We start from the raw sequence: 26,637 nt of genomic DNA on the forward strand, positions 1-26,637 counted from the left end.
TCAGGACCTGTAGAGGTCCACACAGTTCCATTTTACAGGGTTATGCTAAATGTTACTGTGGCTTCAGTATTTTCCCAGTGATGAACACATTCTTGTAACTCTTCAGTTTGGTCCAATACAGAAAAAGACAGATGTGGAACTGTTTGGGTCTAGGTGAACCTTAAAGTTCCTCTCATCTTGCTCATTGCCCTTGATCATCCTACAGCACTTTGAGGCCCAATACTTATATTTGTAGCTCCAGTCAAGTTCTCATTGGCTGGAATTGAATTCTGAAGGTCAGAACTCAAGGGGAAATCTGACAATCTGCCTCTGAACTCACAAATCCAGAAGTCTCACACAGAGTTGAACCTGCACTCCTTTCCTAGGTGCTTTCCCACTTCCAAGCCCCAGGATAGCTACTAGGTTTTACTTTTAATGAGAATCTCTTCTCTTTCAATCTGAATACAAGCACAAACATGTCACGTGGCGCCAGGATAAGTCAACACCACTCTCCCAAATTCTATTTGTTCATCTGTTCAGTGAGGAATTGCATCACTTTCCCTGGGGAAACATGAACAAATGTCTAGTCTCCCTGCTGGGAACCCACAACTGACCAGAGAAATGATCCTACCAAAGTCCAAGGTGAACCAGTGAGTTCATTGGGGTCACTTGCAGTTGGATGGAGAAGGGATTACTCACAATGGCTCAAAGGCAGCTATACCACCAAAAACCACCTCAGTCTTGGTGACAAGTCATGAAAAAGTCACATCCTGCGGCTCTGTATGACATGCAGATTGTTGGAGACAAGCTGGACTCTTATGGGTAGCTCAGAAGGTGAGAGATTCCCTTCTACCTTCTACCTAACAAGGCCTAGTGAATCTTGTCAGTTTCAGTAACTTCCTGAACCTTGTACAGTTTCTTGAATCTCAAGGAGTCTTCTCCAGGAGAGAATTTTGCAGCATGGAGGAAATTGATGGAACAAAAAGTGGGATGAGATGACCCCTAAAGTACCTTAAATTCTGGGCCTCTCTTTGCAATCTTACTTGCCAGAATTTTCCAGATGACCCCTCGAAGTCTTCATGATCCTACTTATCCAATTCCCAAAGTTCTCAGAGTCATTAGCACTCTAAGTAGAGCCTACACTCTTCAGGGGGATGCTTTAGTGACACACTATTTGAGTCAAACTTGTAAACATAGCTCACCACCACTGTTCTTTACCAAGTAACTTAAACTATCATCAGTTTCCTTTGGCAGGATAACATCCTGGACTATTTTTAGGCTTCTTTTGCTCCACAGCTAAATTTTCCTTGCAGCCAAGGGGTAGGTTTAAAGGACCACCCAACTCACAGGAACCCTTTCCAGTCCAACCCACATCAGCGATCCTCCCTTCTCACTCATGCCCATCAGGGTGACCATGAGGGAACCGCTGACACTGAATATCACCAGCCCAAAGGAAAGCAGGACCTCAAAGCTGTAGACCGGATGCTCACATTAATGGGAATTCCCCTCCAGCCTGCTTTCCCGCAGTCTTCGGTCTTCAAGCCACATCTGCACAGCAGCATCTGCTGTGGAGTCCTGCGGTGCACAGATGAAGAGTATGCACCACAGCTGTTGGTTGCTGGGGACCAAGGGCCCAGCACAGAAGCTAGGCACTGGGCTTGGAAGCCTCAGCTCTGCTGATCATTCTACACTACTATGTTAGCCTTAGGCAAGTGGCTTCTTCTAGAAGGAATCACTCCTTGTCCATCCTCCCTTCCCCTGTCGAACATGGAGTTGATTTACATGGTCTATAAGGTACATCTGTGCTCAATAGTCAATGACCTTAGATATCAAGGTCTAAATCCATCATCATCATGTCAAAAGATTGGGGAAGAAGAATTCATTAGCCCATGTCATGCCAGAGCAAAATTTATATCTGAAGATAGTCAGGAGTGGTGGTACACACCTTTGTTCCTACCATTCAGGAAGCAGGAACCAGTGGATCTCTGTGAGTTTGAAGCCAACCTTGTTTATTAGGTTCTAGGCTAGTCAAGATTTGACAGAGAGACCCTATTTTTTTAAGCCTATCTTTTCTTCTTTTAATTAATTAAGCTATAGGAGAGTCCCCATCTTCTGAATGCCTAGGTTTTAGGTTGCAATGTGTAGCAAATGTTGCCTGTAGTCAAATTGTTAAAACTCTCTTAGAGTTGAATTCTATTATATAGCCAGAAAATACAAGATTTTCCCCAGAAAATGCAACAAATTATGTTTGACTGAGCTTCAGATCAAATGACTGACACATAAAAGGGTCCTGAGGTGAGAGTTGTGAAAATGCAAACCTCAAGGCACAGAAGTTCACACCTCATTTCAAGTTCACTTCATGCCATCTGCCTGTTAAGAAAGCATGCAGCATTGCTCTCTCTCTCTCTCTCTCTCTCTCTCTCTCTCTCTCTCTCTCTCTCTCTCTCAGTTCTTGCCCCCAAGCTCAGTTGGTACCTACTAAGTGTCCATAAGATGCAGTGCCACTGTTCTGTCAACCCTGTATCCCTTAGACAATGAACAGTTCTTACATCCTTTCCACTGGGAGGCCCTTAGCTCAAGTCAGTAGTCAGCCCGCCTAATACATTGCAGTGGCACCCTACATACCAGCCTCTCCTTATGAGCCCACCCTCTGTAGAAATGCAGAGGCATCACCTTCAAATATCTCTTTGTTTGTGCCACCCTCCTAATCTTTCAATACCAGCCCACTTCCTAATGATGCCCACAAATTCTGTAGGTAAACTATCCTAAGATGAACCCTGCCAAAGCGGGGTACCCCAACACAAACATTACCATCCTGCTCTCTAAGAATTCACAATTTCGAAGGACATAATAAGACAATTACATCATTAAAAATTTAAAAACCCACACAAGAAACATTAGGCAGCATGGACAGTGTATGCGTGTGAGGGGTCACTTCCGTGTGTTTGGAAAAGGCTCCGGGAGTCCTCAGTGTTTGAGATAGCTCTTTAAGGGTGAATGGAAGCCCAGCATTGCAGTTCCTGGAATGGAATGTGTCATCACATAGCTACAGTGAAGACTAAAAAGGATGCAATGGTGAGAGCATAGAATAGCCAGTGTTGACATGCCTTAGGGAGATACACAAGAAAAACCCAGAACAATTACATGGGGAGTGACTAAGAAATTGCCTAGTAAATTTGAGCTTCTACATGGGCATTCAAATGGCAGACAAGTGACAGCCTGGTTGAATTGATCTGAGGACTTAAGCGTGTACACCCACGGTCATAAACAAGTGATCAGTAAGTTGAATTAATGCTTCAGTATACTGTGTGTGCCAGTTTTACACAAGCTTACTCTGTTTTGAAAAAGAAAATTAGTAACAATGATCAAAAAAAACCCAAACAAACAAAAAAATAATAATATCAGCATAAAACCTCTGATCTCATGCAAAAACCCTTATTTCCTTTAATAAATCTGGCAATATTGGGAGACAAACAGCTGGTACCCCTTAGAGTTGACCACATAGTTAGGGCTCCCCCATTCCCCACAGACCCCTCCCCAAGTTTTCTCACATCTTGCTTGAACCATTACTTCCCGAGTAGTGAAGAATGTGAAACTTTCCCCTCCAGTGTGTCTACCAAAATAGGAATCAGGGAAGTGCCTGAGAAGGCGTCTATTTCAAGGAAAATTATTTGAAAACATTCTTTGTGGAATGAAGAATCTCTGTCTGCGTTTAATGTGCAAAATATGTTTCTGTCTTAAGAAAAGCCACTTGCTTCCATCCTTTATACTTTCGGTGTGGCATCGTTTGGCATTTGAGTCGAGGATTTCCAATGGGACGCTATGAACTGTTTGGGGACAGAGGACATGGAGGTGCCATAGCAGCATGTTTGAGTAAGTTGGACTGGACATACAAATATAGGAGTTAGGCACAAGCCATGAATCTAGGGACTAACTAGATTGAGTGTGACTGGGTTGGTTGGCTAGGATGCATGTCTGGAGGAAGCTCACAGCCCCCTGCAGCAAGCTTGGGAAGCACAGGAAATGGGTGTGCAGGGGAGGGGGAGCAGAATGAGAGCTTCCAGCCCAGGTTCTGAAAGCCTGGGGGACTGCTTTCCATGCAGGAGATCCAGAGCAGGCAGGGAGGTTTAGAATGCATGGGGTGTTTTGAAGAGCCCTGAGTCTGGAACCCCACTGGACGTGCTAATCCAGATTTTAGGATGGAGCTTAATTGGACATAAGGATAAAATTAACTGAGCCACTCTGCGTGAGACCCCTTGGCCACACTTCTTCATCTCCCTTAGCTGGGGCTTGTTGTCAGCTTTTTTAAAAATGCAGAATGGGCACAGTGTCTTCCTCACGGTTTGAGACGGGGCAGTCTGAAGTGAAGTGGGCAGTCAGACTCACAGTTAACAAACTCATGGGAGCAGGGGCTTCCTCCACAGTGCCCTTGGGAAACTGAGATATCATAATCCCTTTCTTGGGGGCTCAATGTGAATGGAAATGAGGGGAAATGCTTGTAAGACCTAGGTCCGATGCAAATTAGTGAAGAAAGGCAGGGTTGTCATGCCCTTGCCTGGCATCTCCAGCTGCTCTGTGAACGGAAGCATCCTCCTCTATTCTCTCTCTGCCTTGCTGAGTCACCAGGTGTTTTTAGGTATTTCTTACTAAGTGCTTTGAAAGAACTGTTTCAATGCAGGAGACTCTGTGTTTAGCATCACAATTTTTATGGCAGTTTCTAATCTGCTGCCACATGTAATTCTTCTCATAGATTAGGAAACACAGGTATTATTATACCTATCTTACATTGAAAGAAACTAAGGCACAAACAGAGCTGCCTAAGTCCCTCTAGAAAAGCCAGGTCTCAATCCCTGGTCTTTGCATGGCCAAGTTGTGGTTCTGTTTCCCATTGGTGGCCCTCCCATGCCGGTTCTCGTCTGGAAAGGACCCTAGTTTGTTTCTCAGCCAATGCATTTGTTTTCAAAGCCACAATATGCCGGCCATGGCATTTTAGTGAAGTCTGTAAAATGACATCAGGGGTTTTGAGGGTTCCTATTTTGTCCAGATTCTGCTAAGTAACTTTCTCCTTGATTCTGACTCTGAGAGAAAAAATTGTTTTAAGAGTAATAAGGAATGAAGCCTGGCACAAAGGGTGGGGTGTGCTCAGTGGATACGTTTACAGTGCATACATTCCAAGTGACTCCACTAGACTGGCAGCCCCAGGCATTCATGGCTGTGTCTGTGTTTTCTCTAGTAGCAGGCACTACCCTGGGTGAGACAGAAAGAGATACAAGTCTCCATCCAGGCAGCTGTGCAGAGAGAGGAAAGAAAAGAAATGCTAGAAAACTCCCATTGTTACACGATAAGACCTTGGGCAAGTCACCAGTGCATTCTGGGTAACAGTTTTCTCAGTGATGGAAGTTCACTAGTGGACTTTTCTGGATCCTTCCAGTTTTTCTTGGACTGGACCCTTTCCCTCAAGCCCCAAGGGTCAGTTTGCATCCTGCTGCATAATTAAGATAGAAGCTTTCTGACCTCAACTACTGATTGATTCCATTACAGCTCTCTGTTTACTTAGAACATGGCCACGACCTTCAGGCCATGCTGACCCCAGCTACTGAGGTGGCTCTGTTCATTCTCTGGGAGGGGACAGGAGGCCTTGGCCTCAGAAAGAAATGAGAAATGGATGAAGGTTCCTTTGAATTATTTAGTCCCAGCAGGATTCTTCCCTCTGGGATGCTGGGCCTCAAATACCAATTCCCACTAACTGAAGAGAACTAGGAAGTGAAAATGAGCTTCAGGAAAGTGTGACCAAAGCTTATTTTAAGCAGGAAATGCAAACAGCACAGGCTCTGGGGTGATGAGAAACAGAAGGAAGCGCCTCATGCCTGGGCCATGAAAGCAAGGGGGTGTGGATGGACTTGCATGAAATAGACGTTCTCTCTCTGGGGTACGGCTGTTCAGAGTGTACATCTGTGTGCTTGTGTGTCCACAGTAAACCTCTTGGTAAACAGAAAGGAAATACTTTCCTTACAGGAGAGAAGAGAAAGTGGGAAATGTGTTTATTCAAGAAATATTTACTGTGTGGTTATGATGTTGAAGGTGGGCCTCACATTGCAAAGTAAGCAGACAATAAACAAGAATGATCAGTATTGCATCTGGTGAGTAATGACCAGACAGTCAAAGAAACAAAACAGAGCAAGCATAGGGGTCCTGTAGAGGTGAGGAGTGTGCTGTGACTTTAATAAGGCATGCAGGGCTTCGCTGGGAAGACAATATTTGAGCAAGGACAACAAACCATCTTAGTTTTGTGCTTCCTGGAGAAAAAGGACCCCACTCAGAGAGAACGGCACAAAGACCCTCAGGAGGGAAATGTCTGGTGGATCTGAAAAGGGAAATTAGAAATAGGGGGGGTGGTAAGAGGGTACAGATATGGCCAGGGAGGGAGACTCAGGACCCGGAATCCCTCAAGATGCTGTAGGGGATGAAGATTATTTTTGTTGATGGCTGCCTGTACACCTGATGTCTCCTTTGCCCTGACTCTTAGAGGACAATATTAATGTCCAGGTTGTATGTTCTGGAAAGTCAAGGCCTAGAGACAATGATATGTGCATTCAAAAATAAAGGAAAGTAGGGGCATAGGATGGACAAGAGATGGATCTTGGCATATCATCTTTGTTTGAATACAAAAGACATTAAAACCCCAGGAGCAATGGTAGGACAACACTAAAACAACTTAGAAATGATGAGTTTTCATAGAATCCATTTATTTATAATATGGTTTGTTTTTTGTTTTGTTTTGTGGTTTTTTTTTTTTTTTTTTTTTTGGTTTTTTGAGACAGGGTTTCTCTATGTAGCTTTGGAGCCTATCCTGGCACTCGCTCTTGTAGACCAGGCTGGTCTCGAACTCACAGAGATCTGCCTGCCTCTGCCTCCCGAGTGCTGGGATTAAAGGCGTGCGCCACCAACGCCCAGCTTTTTATGGTTTGTTTAATTGTCTTTTTAAAAAGAACTTAACCTTTAAGGATGGCTGTGTGGCCGTGTTAAACAATAAAAGCAAAATCCCAGAACTTTTGAGTTGGCTCTTGTAAGCCAATAGGCATTTCCAGATTCAACATAGCACAACATGGCAGAATTAAAAGTAGCAAGGCTGTGACAAGGTTATGGCAAGGACCCAGGGCCCCTGAATCCATATTTCCAGAACCCCTGAAGGATTTCTATGCAGAGATTCGAGGATATAAGTTCAAGGTTTGGTAGGATAGGGTTGGAGCTGTGGCAGTGAACACAGTAGCTCACACTTTCCTGCTAGCTGCTGGTGATAATAGTCAAAGCAGGGCTGATCACTGTCCCTCAGTCCAGACTGTGACATACCTTGAGCCTGGCAGCCTTGCTAGGGAACACAACCATCCTTTGTTTTTTCCTGTCCCCAAGCTATTTTCCTGCACTAAATTGTGGGGCCCAGCCTCCCAACACTAAAGGAATTTGCATGTGAATGAGCAAGCCCCCTCCTAGAAGAGATGAGATGAAGAAGTCCCAGCCATTCACAAGCTAGAGAGATTGTAAATCCACCCTGGCCCTCCTCCCCAGCTACAGTACCGGGAGCCCCCTTGCTGCCCCACTGCAGCCTGATCCAGTTGAGACGTGGGACACTGCTGGTTCCCACCTGCGGGACGCCTGGATGCCAATTCCCAGGCTCTGGGCCAGGCCCCCTCCCCTGCCAGTCCTTTCTTCTCTCTGTACATGCTGATCCTTTCTGTTCACTATCCTTCTGGCACCACTGGCATCCACAGACTCTCAGGACCTGGGAGCTCTTTCTCAGGCCCCCTTTGCACAGAGACAGGACCTTCCGGTGTATTGTCAAGCTCCGTTAAGAGGTTTTACTGTGATTAGCTAAAAACCAAAATAAAATGACAGCACTGTCCTGGGAAGATGGGTACACCTGGGCCATTATGGTGTACTCTGAACAGGGCTCGGTTTCCCCACCTCAGAAATAAAAGGTGTACACTTAAGGTCCTCAGCTATCTTTTCTAACTGTGACCATCTATATAATTGTCTGACTGTAATTATTTGACCACAGTTCGAAGTCAGGACATGTAAATTTTATCTCGGGTTCTCCTACTCACAGGCTGTGTGGCCTTGGGGAATTCAATATGGCCTTTCTAGGCTCCAAACTGTGATGTCTGTCTGGGGTACACTCATCACATGATCATGATTAGGAGTAAATGAGACAGATAAAAATTGCTTATTGATTGATTGATTGATTGATTGATTGATTGATTCAACAGGGTCTCACTGGGTAGCTCTCATTATCCTGGAACTCATAGTGATCCTTCTGCATGAGCCACCACCCCTGGCTGTTCAACATTTATTTTTAAGGCCACATGATGTGGGTCAGAACTGAAGTATCAACCTACCAGCATGGCTCTCTGAAGTCAACTGCAATCTCCCATCTGCCAGCTGTAGTATTTACAGGCATGACTTTCATAGCCCAGTACACTCTGCACTACCCCTTTCTCTCCAGGCCCAGGTTCCTGTCTGGTGTCTGGTACATTTCATCTGCTTCTACCCATGCTCTGTAACTGAAATTTAAAGCCACAGGCCAAAGTAGCAAGACTGGACCATCAGCCAGCCACTGGCCTGGCCCCTGGAGGTGAAGGTGAAGGTGGTCCCCTTCTTTTTACCAAATGCTCCCATTATACTTTTGTGTTGTTGGTTTTTTATCTAGATTCTGAATATTAAGGAAAATAGTAAATATTGGTCATTCAAGTCTGGCTTATTAGAGCAATGTATCTATTTTTAAGTTCAAGATTATTTTTAACTCTGAAAACGAAGAATGACCTGTAGTTTGGCATTAATTCCTTCTACTTTGCACTCTTAATGTATGTTGTCAGTATAGGTGTGATCATACCACATTAAATAGTTTCCCTTGCTAAGAATATTTGCTGGTCATTTTACATTCTTCATTAATGTGACAACTAATGTTTACTAAGTTAATGGGAATTTGTACACACACACACACACACACACACACAAACACACACAGCATGTTTGACTCTTTCCCCCCAAGGTTAGATTCCCACGTGTAAGACCAAGGCATAACTTTGCAAGTGTAATCCTAAATGACCTGACTAGTCTTGGAAGGTACCAAGTTTCTCACAGATGCTAATGTAGAGGTAGCAATTGCTTTTCTGGTTAAGGGTGTAGAAAAAGCTAAAGACAAAGAGCAGGTGATTTTCAAGACTCCAAGAAGCTATTAGATCGTCATACTCTAAACGTCTACGCACAAATGCCAGACTTACTCACTGTCCCCCAAACACTTCTTTCACAATCCTGTCCCCACAAGTTTTCACTGTAATAAACCACTCCAGCCCATCATAACTAAACACTATCATTCCGTTTGTTCAAAATCCTGTAGCTGGGAGTATAAGACCCCTGGAAGCTCAGGCCTCCAGGATCTCAGCCCAGGACTGCAGTCACCCCAATCACCATGAGGAGGCAGAAACTTGATGCAAACAGCAACAGGCTTTATTGTAGTTGTTTAACAAGTTAACCCCATGTTAGCTCGGGCCTTTCATCCCCCCGCCATGGTGGATGGCTAGGAAAGACAGCTCGAAGCATCTGCATAGAGAACTTATAGGGCAGAGTGAGGGAAGAGTCTAGGGGTATGCACAGGCTCAAGACTGGTGTGCCTCCAGGCTTGGAGAGCTTGCCCTGTGTTGATTGGTCAACTGGTTATTATGGCCCATAGGCCCTCCCAGGGTGGTTGCTATGCTCTGCGAGTCATTGCTGTGCACTTGTCTGAAAAGCACACCCAGAGCTGTAAAGCATAGCACCACCAGCTAACTTCTGATTGGTTCTTTGCCATGAGGCAGGAGCCTAACCTCCTAGTGACCAAGGCAAGGTCAGACACGCACGTGTTCGGCTGTTATGGCTGCCAAAATGGGGAGCTGGTCCCTTCAGGAGTTTGGTCTGGGGTCAGTGGAATGGTCTTCTGCTGGGCTAGCTGAGGGTCAGCTAAGCGCTGACAATGTTCTGAGATTCACTGAAGCCCAAAGGAGTAAAATTATCTCCCACACCCATCTGGAGGTTAATGGTGAATGTCAGCTAGGTGTCCTAGAGATCTCATGTAGACAACCTTCTCTGTCCTGTATCACTTTGATACTCCAATAGGCCTCCTAAGGCTTCTCATGGTGGTGACTTCAAAGTGGTATTCTACATGTGTTAGAGGAAAAGAGCTAATTAACAAACAAAAAAATATCTAATAACATTAAAAGAACAGTATGAAAGCTGTGCTCAAGAACATCACTCCCGTCTAAGGACTGCAGCAATGGGATATTTTCCTTGCTAGAATTTCCCAAGAATATTTCCAGGTCATTGCAAATTCTCCATTAATATGGCAACTAATGACTCCCTAATATTTACCGTTAGTACAAATTAACTATTGTTTCTAGTTCTATTATTAGAGTTTGCACCCTATTCAAATATAGCCCAGGAAGCCAGGAATTCACGGAATATAAAATCTGCTAGTAGAAAACATCCGGGTTAATAGGCATTGTGGCTAAATTGATCTAGCAAGCTACTTGGTGACGACAGGCCAGGATGTTCAAACATCACCCAGGGAGTAGTGAATGGTGGGGAAATCCAAAAGATGCCTAGAGGAATGGGGTGGAGTCCTTTCAAAACTGCCTTAGCAGGGCTTCTTGCTACTACTGGATTTTAAACCATGGGCCTAACAGAAAACTCAGAATCTTTACTATAGCTGAGGCAAGCAAAGAATCTTGGTCAATACCTAGGACTGTGAGGTCTATGCTCAGAAAAGGCACATCACTTGGAACACATAACATGCTTTTGTCAACACAAGTCATCAGCTCACTGTAAATAGACCCTTCTCTGTGTGACTTTGCTGCTCCTGGACTGACACAGGTGCAGGTACTTTGGGAAACACTATGCCACACTCTCTGAATGAATTCACTCATGCCCTTTCTGCACACTGAACACAATTTCACATTATGAGACGGGCTTGAAGTTCAGGACCCTCACGGTCCAAACCAGGTACAGATGAAACACTCACAGCAGGCCCTTGTGTGGGGTTTCTTTTGGCCATATATGGCCATATATCTCTGAACCTGTAGGGACAATTACCCCCCCCACACACACACACACACGTTGTCTGATTCTCTCTGTGTTCAAAGTGAGTATAATAGAGCCCTCGTTGAAAAGTGAGAAGAATGGAATTGTCTATCCTTAGTCGTTATGAGATTCAATAAGGTCTGTGTTGCCTGCTCAAGAACTTAGGAGTGTTCCTTGGATAGAGGAACAGCTCTGTTCTCTGAACATCGTTCCCAGTCCACCACTCTCTGTGGCTCTGGACTATTGCCTTGGTTCTGCCACTGGCTTCATAACTTCCTCTTCAGAGACATCCTTTCCCTCCCCTAAGACAGAGCTCCTGTTGGAAGTCAAGTGCTCTCAACTCACTTTCTGTGCTTTGAAACCTTGAACCCAATGCTTCGTCTCATCTGGAATTGTCTTGTCATTTCTAGTTGAAGCTGGCATGTCCCCTTTCAAGTCCCTTTTGAGTCTTCTAGATGTGAGAATATAGTTCTTTATAGAAAACAGCAATAGATAATAACAAGAATAATAACAGAGTTCTTTTCAGAGTTGGCTTTTGTGTTTAGGAGAGCACTTCAAAGCCCCTGTGATCTGTAGTCACCTCTGGTTTGGATGTTAAGGATTTCTAGGCACTGCCTTGAGTTCCCAGAGCTTAACACACCATGCCTTTGACTTCATCCTTACCGTACAGTTCCTTTTTCTTTCTAGTAAAAGAACCAATCCCCAGCCCCACCTCTGATCACTCAGTGAATACTTGCTTCTTCTTGATGACTGCATATTGCATGGCTAACGGCATGTACCCACTCACAGTGTTCTGTCTAGATGTCTCCTTAGCCAGAACTACCAGCCCACTGTGTTGATGCAGTCTTCTAAGCTATCTCAGCTGGTTTCCCAATTGATTCACCACTAAGAGTTCACAAGATCTCCCCCCTCCCAACCCCGAGACACCTATGGTGGTTCCCTTACCACTCTTCCAGAGTCCATTTGTGACCCAATCTCCAACCACAGGCAATGGACATAGTTTTCTGACACTCCAGTATTCTACTGTCAGTCACCATTCAGTTAGAAGAATTGAAACAGACTCTGTGAGCATTGGGAGATCATAAATGTTAGTGCACACACCACTGTAGGAAGAGTTAGGAGAGTGACAATTGGGAATGGGAGGGCCACCGAAGAGGCTACCAAGCAATTCCCCTAAAGCTCTCGCACCAGTGGAAAAGTTGGTACCTACCAAAGTTCTAATTAAAGAGGCCTCTGAGAACTCTTGGCTCAAAGAAGGGTAGCACCTTTCTGGGTCCACATTCCTGTACCTGACAGTAGGTAGGGACCACCTCTGGCCCTCAGAGTGTGGTGTAGAAGGGAGACTTGAGTGTAGAAAGGATAAAAAGAGAAGTTAAAACATAAGGGGCTTTCTCCCATCTAACCAAAACCACCTTGACAGAGTAATGGTTACTGCCTTTCAGATTCATACAAGCTCCTCTTTGGGCCAACTCTAGCGTTATACAGGAAGGAAACCATTACTGGAATACCTCACTATCAGTTAGTAGTAAGGTATTCCTGACTAGTGATGACTGATGTCTGCCTACAATAAGTTTGAAAAGTTCTTCACAGGCCCAGAGTGCGAGTGCCTAGACTGTGGGAGAGGCTTTCTCTGTCTACTGTTCTTAAAGCAGCTCTGGCTTGGGTAGTGAGCCACTCAAAGGGAGAACTTAAAGGAAGTCTGAGCACATAGGAGAATTCTCATGTCATCATCCGGAGCCTGGACCCAGGCTCATTATATTCATCTAACGATAGATCATGCGTCACTCACATGTTCTTATTCACACTGCCCAATTCAGTAAACTTGTCTAGGCATGGCTTTCTTCATCTGCAGAGCAAGCACGATCTCTCCCAAGATTCCTTCTCCAAGTGTTCTGAGCGAAACTATTGTGATACATCTACACACATGTGAGCCCTCTTTCCACAGAAATTGACCCGGCTTCCTGGTACCCACCTCAGCTTTGCCTAGGAGGCTTGTGTTTGGAAAATAATTATGGAAAACAAAAACTAGCTTCTCTCCTAAGATGTGTTGTCCAGTTCCTAGCATAATAGGGCCCTTTCTGGTACAGCAGGTGGCTGGGGCGTGGAGGTGTACACCGGCATGAAACTCTAAGTACTGACTCTTTCTTCTGCCTATGTGTTCTCTGCTCTCCCTCACCTCTCTCTACTGTCTAAATCCTACTCAGCTGCCATTCTTTGTTTCTAAGGATATTTTCCCTCTTCTTGGGTGTTTTCTTTTTCTGACCTTTATTTTTTGTGGTACTGGATACAAAACTCAGAGCCCTTAACAAACTGGGCAAGTACTCTACGGCTGAACTGTGTCTCTAGCTCCCAAATACTTTCTGGGCCCTCTCAGCTGGCTACATTTGTTTTCCTTCCTTTAAGCCTGAGGTTACCCATCTTTCATTTCAGGTATCGTAGTGTACACATTTGAGCATTTATATTATTCTCCTACTAAATTTCACTTCCCCAGGGGGAAGGGGTTATACTTATTAGCCCATGTCACAGAATAAGTAATTTGGGGCATCCTTCATATTGTAGTCCAGACAGAACTCAGTATGTAAGTTTCTACTCAGTGGAGTTAAAAGGAGCCAAACTGACTCCATGCAACCACATGCTAGTGCCCTAAATAACAATAGCTTAGGACAATATGGCTGCCACCATAAGAAATGGGAACTGCAGAGGCTGTGATGCTCAGTCACATGAGCCTCTAGTTGTGATTCTCATGTTTTCACTTGACCACACTGATATGATAACTCCAGATATGAGGACAGTCATAACAGAAGTCACAGCTCAATCTTGCTGCACTCAGAGGCCAATGGTCTTTGCAGTACTATTTAATCCAGCAGTGGGATACAAATGTTTACCAGGGTCACCCAGCCTTCGATTTAGGTTAAGGCTGGAGCTGTCACTGAGCCACATTCTCTCTGGGAGAAAAATCCATGAACCCCAGATAAGGTTTCAAGAGGCTCTTGAGCCAGGAAAATTGTTTGGCCAAGTGTCTGTCCTTTGTCACACTCTGTTTCACTTACTGGGTTGGTGGCTTCTCCCGAGTCACAGAACTGTTTCAAAAGCAAAACTGGTATCAGAAGAGCTTGTGTTATCTCTCTGTTCTTCCGGAAGTCACTTCCCCTCTGAGCCTCAGCTTCTTCTGGAAGAAGGGAGACTAACTCTCTTGCAGGCCCCCCTCACCAGCAGTGTGCTCAGCTTCTATTCTGGGTGGCAGGCTGAATTCCTAGGACCTCAGACTGTCTCTTGTCTGCTTCTAAAAGAGTCTATGACTCAGGTTTCTGGCTCTAAGCTGGAGAATGCATCCCTGTTCTCTAGACTGCTGTGGTTCTATAGGTGAAGACTGCTTACTCATCATGAGAAGATTCTCCAGCCTACAAGTTGCAAGGCTGAGGAAACTAATTAGGCCCTCAGTAGATCTCTATTCCCAGTGATCTTTCCTTGATCTTATGTGAACAAGTTGGTGCTCCCTGCACTGCAAAAACCAAGAGGTGGTTGGCTGCCAGGCTGCAAGAAGGTTTTCGTGCCTGAGCTCTTATTGGTTAAGGCCTGACAGTTCATTGATATAATCAATTTTCAAGCATGTTAATGTGGTTCATAAAAAACTCAACTTTACCAGGCAACCCAGATTTGTGTGTGGCAATGCCTGCTCACCATGTTCCAGTGCATTTCTTCAGTATATGGCAGTGATGACATTTTAGGACAACAGTCCTCAATCAGCCCAGCAACTTAAAACTCCTGCTTTACAGGTGAAGAAATGAGAGGTAAAGAGAGGGGAGCCAGGGCAGGAATAGGAAGGCTGGGTGAGCATGTGGTCCACACCTCCTACAATACTCCAAACCACGCAAGCTAGAGCACTCAGTTTTTGCTGTTACCCATTGAAGAATCTCTTCTCTAGTCCTTTTAAATCTACTGTCTCCTTCCTATGAAATGCCAACAAGAGCAGTGTAACTGAGATGATCTTTGAGTCCATTTGTGTAATATATTTATTGATTTGTGTTTGTCAGTCTATCCCTTCTTCTTTGAAATGAGGCTAACTTGATCATACAAAACTTCATTATTTTGTTGGCTGAATAGAATTCCATGTGTATACATATTGTGTTTGTTTTACTCGATCATTCATTGGTGGGCACTTAATTGGCTTCATAGCTTGAGTGTTGTGAATAATACTGCAATAAATGTGAATTTAATCTAAAAAAAGAGCAGTGTAAATAGGTTCTAATTTAATTCACAACACATTAAAAGTAGGCAGACAGAAAAGTATAGCCACTACACTGATTAAAAGATACAAAATAGAACACTTTCTAAGGAAGGCATAAAAAAATCGCAAAGGCATACAGCTGGGCAGTATTCCATGCAGGGCGAATAGTTCTTGGCTCAGTATCCCTGAGGGTCCCACTTTGATGTAGTATCACGACATTTGTCATTTGTAATGCTTGATCTCTGTAAGGAAAGCTTAGTTTAGTATGTTGTACTTGAGAAATTAGTGATTCACACAGAATATGGCTTTGAAAGGAAGTACTCTGCCTCATAGAAAGGGGTTGGAAGGATTATTGCTAGAAATCCTTTGGTTATCTGGAAAACCCCACTAACCACAATAGCATGGCAGCTGGGAGTCGGAAGAATGGAGTTTCAGCCATACACAGAAAGGTACATTCTGCCATCAGAGGCTGTGGGAGACCCTACTATCTGCAGAAAGAACAAATGGCAAAGGCATGAGCTCATCTCCTGTTTACACTTCAGTTCCCAACATTAGTGATTAATTGTCCTTGTGTTTTGTTGCCAGGGCAAATTGCTTTCCTTCTTATTTTAAATAAATAAACCATTAGTCTCAAAACAGAAATGTCAAATGTCAAGATATTCTGCCATACTATGCTAAGGAACAGAACAATGGACTTAGTAAAAGCCACTCTAGACAGACAGCCTTTGAGAACTTCCCTTTAGTGGCAGAAACCATTCTCCATAGGATCTTCTCCAGCAGCTTGGTTAAAACATCAACACAGAAAACAGAAATACAAGCTTAAAGGAGTCAAATGACCTCCAAGGCTACACAGCAGGAGTAAGGAAGTAGGTTAAATGCACATGGTCAAATAACTGCACCAACCAGCTTCCCGACAAGACACAGAAAGTCAGCTTTAAGCAACCAGTCGATTACTTCAGCTTTGGTTTCCAAATTTGCACAGGGTGAGAGATTCTTTTATCATGTAGGGAAATTTTGCATCTGATCTCAACACACTTACATGCATGCAGTTTCTGGATACCACCAAAGGACAGTTTCTAGATTTTTCAGGACTACCTATAAATACAGTTATGAGTACATGACTTCTCATTCAAAACCTTTCAATGTCTTCCACTCACAGCGTTAATGTCATCAAAAGTCATCCACAATGGGCTGCAATATCCTTTCAAGCCCAGCCTCTTCCTCCAGTTTTCACCAACTCCCTGGCTCCCCACAGCCCTCACAGTGTGTCTTGAAGTTTTAATTCTTGTTAGCAAATATTTATTGGATAAATAACTATATGCCAGGTTCTGTTCCATGTACCAGGGAAATGGTGATTAAAAACCAAACACTCCTAATATCCTGTCGATTATGTTCCACTGGGGACCCTTCACCCCCTGACTGCTTCTGTGAATTCTCTTGTCACACTGTCACAGCTCGGCTTGTGTTGGTTCGTCTAAATGCCACTGTCCTCTGAATAACACTGAGCCTTGCTCATCTTTCATCACCCCATCTCATGCTTTGTTCGGTGGCAGGCACCCACTGGATGCTCTGTGAATGACTTATTGTGTGTAGTTTTTTGTCCCTGGAAGTGTGGTTAAGTTCCTGTTGCATTTAGAACACGCCTGTGAGGCTATCTAGCTCTCTTTTAAATTTTCCACTAAATTGTTTCCAACTATCTGGCTGGCAATAAGAATGACAGACACTAAGCACCTGCTCAGAGAACTAAACAGAATGAATGAAACAGACCCGGTGGCCACATTCACAAGTCCCATGTCTTCCTCATATCCGAGAGTCCCTAGTTCCCTCTTTCGGAGTTTCCAAGGCTGCTGTGGGCAGCCCTGCCCTCTGTCTTCTTGGAGATCTTGAAAGAGGCTGACATGGGAAGTCATTCGTCTTGTTTCTTTTCACTTTGACCCCAAAGGTAGAAACAGAAGATCAGGTGCTGGCGACCTTCTGTGGCAGGGAGACCACTGACACGGAGCAGACTCCTGGCCAGGAAGTGGTTCTTTCCCCTAGCTCCTTCATGTCTGTCACTTTCCGGTCTGATTTTTCTAATGAGGAACGGTTCACAGGCTTCGATGCTCACTACATGGCTGTAGGTAAGTCTCCTCATCATCCGGTCTCCCTTCGTCTCTAGAGATGAAAACCACCTCGTGCTCTCTCCTCGGATGACACCTGTGCACCTGCTCGTGGATTCTGCCTGCAGTGGTTTGCTGCATTTGTTCCACAGGTCACAGTAGTGGCTAACTAGCCACTACTCATCCAACGATTTACCTTTCTTGAGCAGTTCCAGAGTGGTGGCAGCCATCACTATACTGCTTCCTAGTTTAACCCCTCCTAGCAATGTTTTGCTTGGCTATTGAATATACATATGATGAAATGTACAAATCTTAAGCATGCATTTATTCTATTTTGAAAAATATGTACTTCTATGTGACCAAAACCCTTAACACACATTAAAATTCACTATCTGCCAGAAAGTTCCTTGTGATCTTGTCCAACTAAATTCTTTGCTCCCAATTCCCTCACAGTAAACACTGGTTCTTTCTTCTTCCATGGATGAGTTTTTTTTTTTTTTAAGATTTCATTTATTTATTATGTATACAACATTCTGCTTCCATGTATATCTGCACACCAAAAGAGGGCACCAGATCTCATAACGGATGGTTGTGAGCCACCATGTGGTTTCAGGAAATTGAACTCAGGACCTCTGGAAGCACAGCTGGTGTTCTTAACCTCTGAGCCATCTCTCCAGCCAGCATGGATGAGTTTTTGCCTCCAAAATGTCACATAAATGAACACACAGGAAATATAGTGGGCTTTTGCTCAACATAATATTTCCAAGATTCATTTATTGTGTTTTCGCTTCCAGGCAGAACTACGTACCATTGCATGAATACACTGTAATGATTTTGTCCATTTTTCCATTGACAGACACATGGGCATCCCACCCGCCCCTCCCTTTTTTTTAAATACTCCTTAACAAAGTTTCTTTTAACCTTTTTATGAACATTTATTGGTGAATATCTAGACACAGAAATGCTGGTTTGAGGACAGCTGTGTTTAGTTTTACAAGAAATTGCCAGCTTTTCTCCACACTACTAAGGAATTTATATATCAGTGTATGACATTTCTGATGGCTCTATGTCCTCATCAACATTAGATGTTGTCAATCTTTTTCCCTCATTTTTATTTTCCCTGGTGAATAAGTGTGACTTAAATTGTACCCCCTGATGGCTAATAATGGTGGCCATTTTTGTATACTTCCTGGCCATTTGTATGCGTCTATAGAAGGAATGGATGTTCAAGCACCTAGGACAGGACTTGATCTAGGGCAGGGGAAGAGGGAGTAAGGATGCTATAATGAGCCAAGCTCTGGAAGAAGCCCCTGAGTTTTCTGCCTCAGTTTGACCACCCACAGTATGAGGGCGCTAAAATTGTGGAACGGAGGGCGGTAATCATTGTAACGAGGATGTGGCAATCACCTCTACCAAGGCTCAGGTTGCCTAGGTTCAGACCTCGCTCTGTGTGATCTTGGCCAAGTTGCTTAACTTCTCTGGTTTCTGCTTACCTCATTTGACAAAGGGAGGTAGTGGCCACCACTGGGCTTCACAGGGGATTAAATGTAAGAAAGGCATGACCCTCCCCGAACAATGAATGCCCTCAAGTGTTTTGCAAATGTGGCTTAATCATCACACGTGCGGTGACTGATGAAAGGTTCTGGCTGCCCCACAGATGTAGATGAATGCAAGGAGAGAGAAGATGAAGAACTCTCCTGCGACCACTACTGCCACAACTACATCGGCGGTTACTACTGCTCCTGCCGCTTTGGCTACATCCTCCACACAGACAACAGGACCTGCCGAGGTAGGGTCTAAAGATGATTCTGTACTGTGTCACGGTACGCCTCATGCTCCAATCGGATCATGTGAGACACAGACACATAGTGCATACAATTAAAAAGTAAGTCAGGGCTGGGGAGACGGCTCAGTGAGTAAAGAACTTAGTGCACACACAGGAAAACTTACATTCAGAACTCCAGCACTTGTGTTGAAGCTGGCCTTGGTGATCTGTGCTTGCAATACCAGTGCTAACACGTAGATCCAAAGAGTTTGCTGGCCAACCAGTCAAACAGAAATGAAACAGTGAGCTCCAGGTTCAGCGAGAGACCCACTCCCAAACTTAGGTGGCGGGCACCAAGAAGATCATGGACATTGAACTCTGGTCTCTGTGTCATATGCACAGAGGTATGCACACCTGTGTTTACACACACACACACACACACAGAGAGAGAGAGAGAGAGAGAGAGAGGGTGGGAGCACTAAAAAATGAAGTCAGAGATACTCACACATACTATATGTATAAAGGCTGAGGTGCTCACCCTACTCACACATACTCTATGTATATATGCTGAGGTGCTCACCCTACTGGGAGTCTAGGGTCCATTCTCAGAGGAGAATACAAGAAGCTCTGAAGTCAGACTGCCCTTTCTGGGCAGAAAGTCTGTTCCACAGGTTTCTGTCCGCTCTCCTACTGCAAGCAACCAACCTGGCAAAGCAATGGGAAAACTGGGTTTTCCAGTCCGTTCTCTATGAGCCATAAATTCAGCCAAAGATACCTTTTTCCTCTTTGTTCAGTAGCCCCTCTGTCTCTCTCTAATGGATTTCACCTCAGACCAGGACAAAGGAAGAAAGAGGGTAAAGACAGCAAGAAAGACTTCTGCTTTGCTGTTTCAGGTTGGGTCAGAGATGGCAAGTCAGGGGTATTCCCCAGGCTAACTGGGCAACAGCCTCATACACATGTATTTACACTTGCTATACTTGCATAAATGAAGCATGGTCACCTGAGCTGGCCTAGAGAAGTGACAAATGTGTCTCTTGACAGAAGTGAAAGCATATGGAACGTTCTTTCCGCCCAGGGAGAACAAATCCTAAAATGATCCAGAGGTGTGGTAGGACATTTAGGGAATTTCCTGTGCGTTACTATGGCCCAGGGTAGGGTCTGTGCTTGTGAACCTACTTGGAGAAGGCTCAGGAAAAGAAGCCAAGACTGGAGACAGGAGTTCTTCACTTCTTCCTTCAAAGCTTGCTGAATAAAGTCATGTGCTTCCTATATAAACCTGCTTACATAAAGTAGTACGTTTTAAAAGCAATTTTCTCAAAGAGAAGCATGAAAGCTCAGGGTCTCACTTTTTTTCACCCTGACCCCAGGAAACTTTTCTAAAAAAAATATTGCAGATATGCTGTGCATCTGTTTATGAACCATATATCTACCTGTGCACCGTGAATAAGAATAGTCAGATTTCCCCTCCCCCATTCATTCCTAATCCTCCTAGGAGTGAGGCTTCCCCATGAGAATGCTCGAGGTAGAAAGTGAAAACAGATGGGGATTTAAGAGGCCTCATTCTGAAGTTCTTGTTGGAACTTTACATTAGTCATGCTTGCCATTCTGGGCTACTGTTTTCTCATTTGCAAAATGAGCAGAATGAACAAAGGCTTACAAGGCACAGACATGCCGAGCCTGGGAGGGGCCAGCCCAAGGGACCAAGGTTCAGCAGCCTATAATGGACTAAGTCATAGCGAGGCTCTGGGGGACCTGGATGTTGGGTAGCAGGAATATGACAACAACAACAGAATCCTGGGTTCACAGAACTCAGTTTAATGGGTGGTGGCAAGGAGTCAGTAAAGGAGTGTTTGGCATGATGTCAGACAGGATGGACCTGTGCAGACAAGAGAAAGGCAGGGGTTGGGCAGTGGGGGGGGGGGGAGACTGGGAGGGACTTTTCTTAGATGAGGACCAAGAATGAGTGAGCAGAGACCTGAGAAACATCTAGGCAAAGGAGGAGGTAAGACCCAAAGAAGACCAGACATAGCACGTGCCCCTTCATCTTAAAACCTTTCTTTCTCAGAGTAGCTGCTTGCCCCTGCCAGAGCATCCTATGACAAGGGTCATCATCTGGGAAACCCCACCTAGAGAAAGACTTACAAAGCCTACAATTGAGTCCTGACCACAAATTTTTGCACTGGTGACAGTGGATGGACCATTACCCTCCACAGAGTTTCAGTTTCTCAGTAAAACAGGGATTCCTTCTCTGCCTACCTCTTGGGAACACTCTAAATATTATACAGTGACAGACAGTCAAGGGTTGGCTGTGTCTGTGTCAACCGAGTGCCATTTTCTGTTATGTTTTCCACAGTGGAATGCAGTGGCAATCTCTTTACCCAGAGGACAGGCACCATCACAAGCCCCGATTACCCCAACCCTTACCCCAAGAGCTCCGAATGCTCCTATACCATCGATCTGGAGGAGGGCTTCATGGTCAGCCTGCAGTTTGAGGACATATTTGACATTGAGGACCATCCTGAGGTGCCCTGTCCATATGACTACATTAAGGTAAGCTTGCAATGGCTGCTTGTCCCAAGGATGCTGAAGCATCTTGGCTCAATTGGGGAAAAACAAATCAATGTTCTGGGCTTTTCGCTTTTCATCTTCTCTTAGGATAGAGAATAAGCCACCAGCTTCCCCAAATGCCATTGTTTAAAATGCTGTTTTGTCTTCATCTGCCCCAGGTTGGGGTCTCCTCTGATTCCAAACCAGCACTCTGGTCACTAGGGTGATATGCAATAGAGAATTACAAAGTCAAACCTATATTTTAGGAAGGTCCCCTGAAGCTGACTCAGCATTGTGGAGTGCTCCCTGGACAGTTGCATGGGGCTTTGCACTCACAAAGGACAAATTCTAGGTTTAAGGTGCTACTGTTGCCATCTTGAGGTTCCGAATACACTCTGAACAAGTTTTTGTTTATACTAGATCCCACACTTTTTTCGGGTGGTTCTGTTTGAGGGAAGAGACAACTATAAAGGCAATAACAAGGGAAGAAAATGTCCAAGGTCAATAACTACTCCACTTGAGGTTATTCTAATGGTGTAGGTCAAATGCAAGGTAACCTAATTTTGAGCTTTGGCTGGGATAGTGGAAGAAACAGTTCTCAGCTGTATAGGGGGGTAAAATAAGAAGTGTCAACAGTGCCAGGTAAAGCATCTAAGTGAAGCCAAATATTGGGCTGTGATTTCAGGGGAGATACTGAGCCTGAGAAATAAAGGTGCCACCTAGTATGTAAACAGATGTTAATCTAAGCCAAGCAGACACTGAGCAGTTCAAGAAAACAAAAGTGATGGGAACTGGGACCCATGAGTTCTTAGAGCTATGCAGGCAGAGCAAGCAGGGCGATCAATGAGGTGAGAAAGGGAACTGTCAGCAGGGACAGAAGCAGGGAAGCCCAGGGGAAGGCTCAAGAACTTGAAGCCTAGCCTGCCCTCTAATGAGTCAGAAGCTAAGAAGGAGCTTGGTTACAGGTGACAGAGGAGCAATGTTTGTGACACAGGGCATGCTTGAGTTGCTGTGGAGTAAGTTGCTCCCAACTCAACAGCTTACAACAACTCTTACCTCATGCTTCGGTAGACCAGAAGTCCCAATAGGCTCTATCAGCTCTCTGTTAGTCTTATGGGATTGAAACCAAGGTGTCAATTTGATAAGATTCTTACCTTCAGGGTCTAGGGAAAAAACCACTTCCAAGATCATCTAAGCTGGTGACAGAATTTTATTCCTAACTTTTGCAGCTCTCAAGTTCTATAATGGTGAAAGAGCTGTTCTCACTTTCCCCTGTACTGGTCTCTGAAGAGTCCCCCTTGTCAGCCTCATGAAATCCAAAGGTGTCTGTACAGTAAAGGAATCCACAGACCTAGTAAAGAAGCAGAAACAGTATGGGAACCAATGCTCACTGTACATCTGACAAAGGATTAATGTCTGGAATATACAAAGAACTAAAAAAATTAAAAACAAAGAAAAGCAACAACCTAACTTTAAAAATGGACCTGAATAGAGAGTTCTCAAAGGAAGAAATACAAATGACTAAAACAATTTTTTAAGTGTTCAACACCCGTAGCCATTTGAGAAATGCAAATTAAAATTGCTTTGAGGTTTTATCTTACCACAGTCAGAATGGCTAAGATACAAAAAACAAATGACAACAAATTCTGTGAAGCTGTGATGAAAGAGCAACCCTTACTCACTGTTGGTGGGAATGTAAATTGATGCAGCCACTATGGAAATCAGTGTAGAGGTTCCTCAAAAGACTATAAACCAAATTACTATATGAACCAGCTACATTACTCATTTGTATCTGTTCAAAAGATTCTATATCCTACTGTAGAAATAATTGATTATCCATGTTTCCTGCTGCTCTATTCACAATAGTTAGGACACAGGAAAAGCTTAGATGCCCATCACCTGGTGAATGGATAATGAAAATGAGGTATATATGAACAATGGAATTCAATTCAGCTTATTATAAAGAAAGATGAAAATATTAAATGGTAATAGATGGAACTGGGAAAAATCATTGAGTGAAGTAACCTAATCCTAGAAAGACAAGCATTACACGTTCTCTCTCATATGTGGATGCTAGCTTAGAGTCTTTGGATATGTGTGATCAATTCGGAGTAACTCTAGAAGCCAGGAAACAGGGTAAGAAGTAAGATTTTTCAGGGAGGGAAGAGAGCAGATGGCAGGTGGAAGGAGATGCTGAGGAGAAAGGCTTGGGTGGGAGAAAGGCTTAAGTGGTTTCAGGGGGTAAAGCAGAGGAGGGATGGAATGTGTGCTGGCTAACCTTATGTCAACTTGACACGGGATAGAGTCATCTGAAAGGAGGGAACCCCAACTGAGGAAATGCCTCCAATAAGATTGGGCTGTAGGCAAGTCTGTAGAGCATTTTCTCAATTAGTGATTGATGGGGGCAGTGGCAGCCCATTATGGGTGGTGCCATCCCTGGGCTGGTGGTCCTGGGTTCTATAAGAAAGCAGGATGAGCAAGCTATGGGAACAAGACTGTAAACAGAACGCCTCCATGGTCTCTGCATCAGCTCCTGCCTCAGGTTCCTGCCCTGCTTGAGTTCCTGCCCTGACTTTCTCTAAAGATGAATAGTGATACAGAAGCATAAGCCAAATAACTATTTTCCTCTCTAGTTTATTTTTGGTTGTGGTGTTTCATCACAGCAATAATAATCCTGACTAAGACAGGTCACTAAATTATGACAAAAAATGGATATAAAGCCATTTGGTAAATAAGTCTAAAAGAAACCAAGAGTGTATACTATGGATTTACAGTGGGGATTCCAGAAAATTCCAGCACTCACCTGCCTGAAAGCAGGTCTCTGCACCACTCAGATATGACATTTTTTTTCCTTTCTTAGATTAAAGCTGGTCCAAAAGTATGGGGGCCCTTCTGTGGAGAGACATCCCCAGAGCCAATCAGCACGCAGAGTCACAGTGTCCAGATCCTATTCCGCAGCGACAACTCAGGAGAGAACCGAGGCTGGAGGCTCTCCTACAGGGCAGCAGGTAACCTTTCCCCCTCCCAGGTCACCCTGAGCCACTGTGCACCCTGCTCACAAAGCGGGTTGTTGAGGGAGGAGGGAAAAAGTCCACGTGGAACTTTGAGAAACTGGGAACCAAGTACATGAGAGTGAGCTTCTAAGATTGGCTACACTTGGGTATCAGGTGGAGAGACTGAAAACACACCAGTTCTCTTTTCCCCTCATATGGAGATTCCTTAAACTGAGAGGACTCCCCAACCCTGGCAGTCTCCAAGTCTGGCACTGGAGCTTGTGGTCCCGGAGCTCTGTAGAGATCGGTCTCTATTCGGGTCCCTGGCCTGGGACAGCCTGCAGCTCCAATTCCTAGTGCCCCAAGGCAGCTAGTCCCGACACAAGCCCAGAGGGGGTTATGACTCAGTAAGTCTGTAATAACTCAAGGGGGAAAGAGTAGAACCCAATGGGGAGTGACTAATCATCTTCATAAAACCAGGAGGCCTGGCTCTGCCTGCATTGCCACATGGGGAGAGGAGTGACCAAAAGTTAACAAAAGGTTTGTCCCTGAGAACGTGTCAGGGCTGGCCCCACTGAGCTTCTTGTCAGGATCAGACCCTCGAAGAGAAGCAGAAGCATCTGAACACAGTCCCTTAGTGTCCCGGGAAGAACTGTGGTCATCCTGAATAGCCAGTGAGTGAAAAATGCCAGGGCACCAATTTCAAATGAATAGGAAGCCCTTCTTTATTTAACCGGGTGTATCCCTGGAGTTCGGGGCTCAGGGGGGAGCTCCCTGTTATTGCTGTGAGACAATGGCCTTTAATGTTCCTCCAATCTCTGAGTGCTAATGAAATTATTTGGCTGGACCCTTCACTTTTACAAAGGAAGAAATGGGAGGCCACATTAGAAAATGACTCCCCAGCCCTCCTTCAGGCCTTGCTTCCTAGCTGCTGATCCTTTGCTCATCTTTTCCTTGTTTCTCACCTGATGTCTCTTCATTTGCTTCCTGCCAGGAAATGAGTGCCCAAAGCTACAGCCTCCTGCGTATGGGAAAATCGAGCCCTTGCAAGCCCTGTATTCCTTCAAAGACCAAGTGCTTATCAGCTGTGACACGGGCTACAAAGTGCTAAAGGTGCAGAACCCTGCCTGGGAAGAGGGAATGGGCTGAAGAAAATCCCAAAGACCCCTACTATGTATGAGGTGCCACGCTGCCAGCTCAGCATTTCCTAGCATCCCTTTAAGCAGTTTCCCAAGACTCCAGGAATTCAAAATGATGCGTTCCAGCCACCTTTCACTTAAGGACGCGGCATAAAGTTGTTTATCAGTGCATGAATTGCCCTGAATTTTTAAATATGTGACCATATGGCTCTATAATTAGGGACCTGAACAAAGTTCATCAGAGATGGAGTGGTTTGGTGCTGAAAGAGAAGCAGGGGTTTTAAGAATGGCAGATGGCACTCCTCTAATTCCTACTGCGTACCTTTCAAAACAGCAGGGGTAAGGAAGCACAGTTCCCATGTGCCGAGGCTGGGGGATGGAACCAGTGCTTGGTATCTTTAGGTTCCCCAGGTGAGCCCAGTGTACACCCAGGCTAGAAGCCCACTGCTCTGGAGGAATTGCCCTCAGGAAGGGGCTGGATCAGTAGCAGCATCACCTGGGAGCTTGTTAGAACTATGACTCTGTGGGTAGGTCAGATGTTTTGAACTGGAATTATTGTGGCAGGGAGCAGGAGTCTGTCTCCGCTAGCCCTCTTGAGGTGATGCTGACTGCTAGCTCTAGTTGGAGAAGCATTGCTCTGAAACTAGAGTCAAAACTACAGGGTTTTTTTTCCTCTAGAGACAATTGCCTGTGCTCAGAGTACAAATGTGGGTGACAAATGAGCAGCTGTCTCTTTGTTACGGGCAGATTTGCCTTTGGGGCTCCTAGGGGAATTCCC

General features: G+C 44.7%; 1 protein-coding gene across 1 annotated transcript in view; it reads left to right on the forward strand.

Annotated features, from left to right (window-relative positions):
• The window catches only part of Masp1 (mannan binding lectin serine peptidase 1), a 59,112-nt gene that overhangs the window by 2,962 nt on the left and 29,513 nt on the right, over nucleotides 1-26,637 (forward strand). The window contains exons 2-6 of the mRNA XM_027412970.2: nucleotides 17,259-17,436; nucleotides 19,073-19,204; nucleotides 21,534-21,730; nucleotides 24,588-24,735; nucleotides 25,715-25,833. Of these exons, the coding sequence (XP_027268771.1) occupies nucleotides 17,259-17,436; nucleotides 19,073-19,204; nucleotides 21,534-21,730; nucleotides 24,588-24,735; nucleotides 25,715-25,833 (774 nt within the window). The remainder of the gene's footprint in view (nucleotides 1-17,258; nucleotides 17,437-19,072; nucleotides 19,205-21,533; nucleotides 21,731-24,587; nucleotides 24,736-25,714; nucleotides 25,834-26,637) is intronic.

Source organism: Cricetulus griseus, chromosome 4 (assembly GCF_003668045.3).
Source record: "Cricetulus griseus strain 17A/GY chromosome 4, alternate assembly CriGri-PICRH-1.0, whole genome shotgun sequence".
NCBI lineage: Eukaryota > Metazoa > Chordata > Mammalia > Rodentia > Cricetidae > Cricetulus > Cricetulus griseus.